This window comes from Cibotium barometz, chromosome 4 (assembly GCF_041138505.1).
Source record: "Cibotium barometz isolate CiBa-2024 chromosome 4, ASM4113850v1, whole genome shotgun sequence".
Taxonomy (NCBI): Eukaryota; Viridiplantae; Streptophyta; class Polypodiopsida; order Cyatheales; family Cibotiaceae; genus Cibotium; species Cibotium barometz.
The window spans coordinates 24,643,812-24,648,068 of NC_141049.1; the positions used below are offsets into that span (position 1 = coordinate 24,643,812).

At 43.2% G+C, this 4,257-nt stretch overlaps 1 protein-coding gene across 1 annotated transcript; it reads right to left on the minus strand.

Moving 5' to 3' along the window:
• Positions 1-709: 709 nt before the first annotated feature.
• Positions 710-3,944, minus strand: LOC147639073 (uncharacterized). The gene is made up of 2 exons (XM_086787086.1): positions 3,662-3,944; positions 710-1,799 (listed from the first exon to the last, which is right to left on the minus strand). The coding sequence occupies exons 1-2, from the start codon at positions 3,891-3,893 to the stop codon at positions 928-930; spliced, it is 1,104 nt and encodes a 367-aa protein (XP_086643212.1). The 5' UTR covers positions 3,894-3,944; the 3' UTR covers positions 710-927.
• Between the last annotated feature and the right edge of the window lie 313 nt (positions 3,945-4,257).

The following is a 4,257-nucleotide window of genomic DNA, read 5'->3' on the forward strand; positions in this document are numbered from 1 at the left end:
GCAATGTTATGGATGAAAAAATATATGGCATAAGACGTAGATAAAAACGCACGGGACACCATGACATATCGTAACAAGGTGGAAGGTCATCATTAAGCAAAAAAACTTTGGAGTACATAGGGTTCATATGTTTTGAGATACATTTCATGTTGTTCTTTTAAAAATAATGAAAGCTAATTTTGAATCATTCAAGATAATTTCCGTGAAGATTTGATGATGGTTGACTCTTGCACATGAAATAGATCATTGTCTAGAACTAATTCTTGGCAGTGCACCTGTATGTGAAACCCTTATAAACAAGGTAGAGCAAGAGGCTAACGCTTATTTACGAATATTGTTAAAGAGCTTGATGTATCATCATGCCATGTCTCTAAATCCGAGTCTCTCTCTCTCTCTCTCTCTCTCTCTCTCTCTCTCTTCTGCACACAGGAGGAAGTCCAGCATTTGTTTATGGTGAACAAAAAACCCAACATGCATCTTAACCATATGAAAAACCACCTTTGTCACTAGCCTGGTAAACAAGGTGCATCCATGATTATTCTCATTTGTGGTGCTAAGCTTAGCCTTTTCTGTAATCACGCACACACAGTGCGCACGCACACACAGTGCGCACGCACACACACATGCCCATACATCTACATGTGCTTACGCACACATTTACACGCAAATGCGATCGCATTACTGAAAAGAACAAAATCGACATCCAATGAGATCAAAACAAAGTTCTAGTGTTTTTACACACAGTTTGGTTAATGTGTCTTAATTGTTGGATAAGGGATGTGAGTGCAGTAACAAGAACCACATCCAAGACTGCTGTACATCTATAGAAGCCTTCTTGAGCTTTGTGGATATCAAACACAAAAACAATAGTCTTGCCAAGATAGATCCAACAAGATACATGCTTACACAGAAATATAATAATGGGTGTCACACACCATTCCCTTTCAACTTTTTACTGAGTTCTGCATAATCTCCTCCCATTGACATCAACACTTCTTGCCAAAGAGAGTTGCTTGACGCCCCCCTGATAAGATCAGGACTGCATGCTGCCACACACCACAAGCCTTCTGCAATTTCAGCTTTCAACTGATCAAGGTCCCAGCCTGCATATCCCACAAAAAAACGGAAATCGTGTAGGATGCTATCATCTTTTGCAAAATCTGCTGCTTGCTGCAATCCATCTGCGTAACCATAGTACACACCAGGCATAATCTCCTCCAAACCATCGTGTCCTTCAGCCTCCCGCATTAAAAGAAAAATGTCTGATGCAAGCGGCCCACCGTAATATAGCCGGCAGTTTCGAAGCATCTGAGCCATTGCTTCTGTGATAGGCTCTGATTCATTAGTTGTGTGCAAGATCGGCCTATTGAGAATGATCCCGAAAGGCCCATCTCGTGGCCTGTTTGACCCCAATCGCAGAAGCAAGATGACGGACCTCTCAAATAAAGCTTGCCCATCTAGCTTTTCTGTAGCCACAAGGAGGCACCCTGTCTCGGGGACGTGAATAGGATGTGCCCATTTCTTTCCAAGGATCTCAGCAGTGCTACCTGGTCTTCCTTCCCCCTGATCATCTGGCTCAAGCATTGCACTCCCTGATTGTTCACCTGCTACCAACTTTGCACGGAAGGCACGCCAATCTTCTTCACTAGTAGCTTCGGCAGTGTTACCGCCACTAGAGGAAGCCCTGCCCTCAAGTATAGGTGTTGTTGAATCCAGAACCTTGTCGGAATCCTCTTCTTCTGGCGAGGCTTCTCCACTACTGTTTCCTTGTCCTGACCCCCTACAAACATGTCTCGAATCTGGGCAAAAAAATGGGTAGTCATACCCACACTCGTCATTTGTGCCTTCATCAAAGTAGTCATGCAACTATGACACATTTTCATATTATTAAATGCCAATCAAAAAAATTCACTTCTTAGGATCCAGAGTATAACATTCATGTGTTGCACTATGCTCCTAAAGCGGGAGCTTCAATGGTGATTGAAGTGCCAAAGGTGAGAGACAAGGAGCAAAATTATAAAGGCAGCTTGCAATGCACAAAAACGTGCAGATTGGAGGGTGTGAGAAATTATGGACTCTCATAAAAAGATAACTAAAAATAACAAATCCTCTTGGGGACATCTTATACTAAGGTGTGTCTGCGTGCAGGTGGGCGCGTAGGAAGCCATCCGCACACCTTAGGCCGTCATCATTCAATCATCATGGTGCTTGCTTCCACCTTCCTCTTCGGTGAACCTGCAGTGACAACAGTGTGCAATGCTTGCCCTTCAAGCTCACGCTCTAGATCAGGGGTAATGGTTTGCCATGGACATCAAAGATCGTGACTCAACTTGCGACACCCAGTTCTACCAAAAAGCTGTGGAGGGTGTTACCCCAATCGTCCAAGCAACTAACTTGTGGGGTTAGTCCCCGGCTTGTCCACTGCCTACAAAGTAGACGATATTTGGAAGGGTGGTAACCCCTTGTGGTACTGGGGTGTGTGTGTAGTCAGGTGAAATTCTTTTGTGCGACTAGGAATGGAATAAGACCTCATGTAAAAAATAAGTTTAAAAAATAACAACCTTAAGGCATGCATAGAAATTTATGCCACATAAAATTCGTTATTGTTCCACCTAACAAGTCATCTACTAAAGTTTCCAGAGTTAGTCTTCCTCTGCCATTTGCAGTTGAAATTTCTAGTGTCTTTCATGTGTTTAAGTGTATCAACTGTAGCTACAAACATGTATATTGGTACGCAAGCCATATGAGGTAAGCCTAGTGTACACGTACAAACCCACATTTGTACACAAGATTGTATGGGGAAGGGACAGGTGTACTAATTAACACACACAGCATGTGCAAATGTACAGACACATATGTATGTTATCACACATGCCATACAAGATAAGCCTGCCGGAATTAGCACACATGTGAAGACATGCAGTCTTCCTCTGCCATTTGCATTTGAAATTTCTAGTGTCTTTCTTGTGTTTAAGTGTATCAACTGACAAGTGCAGTAGCTACAAACATGTATGTTGCAACGTACACAGGCCATATGAGGCAAGCCTCCATGTGTGTATGTTAATTCATACACCAGTCCGGTCCCCATACAAGATAAGCCTGTGTATAAATGTGCATTTGTACGTGTACACCCATGTGCAAATGTACAGACACATATGTATGTTATTACATACCATACAAGACAAGCCTGCCACGGTTAGCATACATGTGAAGACATGCTACACACATGTGCATGTTCATACACATCTGCAAGAGTCACCATAAGCATCTATATAAATGCAGGTACACCCACGTGCAATGGGTACTGAGTCAAGACATGTATTTATGTTAGTACACATGCCATACAACTTAAGCCTGCGTGTGCTACGAAACATGTGCAGACAAGACCTTAGTACACATGTGGGGGGTAACCCTACAAGATAAGCCTAAGTATAAATGAGGGTTTGCGTGTGAATGGTTGTGAGCATACATACATCCACATGTATGCTTACACTTGGAATGTTCAAAAGATGAGAATGTCATGCAAAGTATAGCTCTATGAATGTATTATGCATGCATACATAGAGTTGCAAGGCTCTATGTATGTTTTCCATGTGCATGTCTGTAAACGATCACAGACATTTCGAAATACTTGAAATAACTGAAAACAAAAAGGACTTACAGGTAAGCGATTTTCTGATGTAAGGTGGAGATATGGCACTAGTCTTTGCAGGCCCAAGGCAAAATCTGGCTGATGCATGGGGGCTTTGAGATTGAATAGCAGCACGCCACGTGGGGGAATCCAAGGTACGCCACGCATGACGATGTAGGGAACCGTGCGGCCTTATGCTTAGGCAGACCTGGCTGCGAACCCATGTGTTTTGAGAAGCGAAAATTGTTGCTGAAACTTCCATTCCTGCATTATGAGTGTGAACCTGACTTGTTGATGATAGAAGGCAGCAATCAGACTACGAATATTCTATATGTGGCCACATTATTAGTGTGTGTGCCCGCTCATCGGGCGGCCACATTAGTATTTTGCGTGCCCATCCTAGAAATAAGGGGAGCCTTTGGATTTACCGATTTAACGCCACATCTTCAGTTGCTTATGCGTTGGCGTGCCTTCTCGGGCTTGTCCCAGTTGTAGCGCCCTTGCTTCCCGAAAGGGCGGTACATGTTTCGAATCTACCCACTCCCACAGTGGAAAGTGATCGCATTGTCCACTACCCTCCCTCACATTATTTTTTCTAAAAAAAGAATGGGTTTGGGTAATTTTAA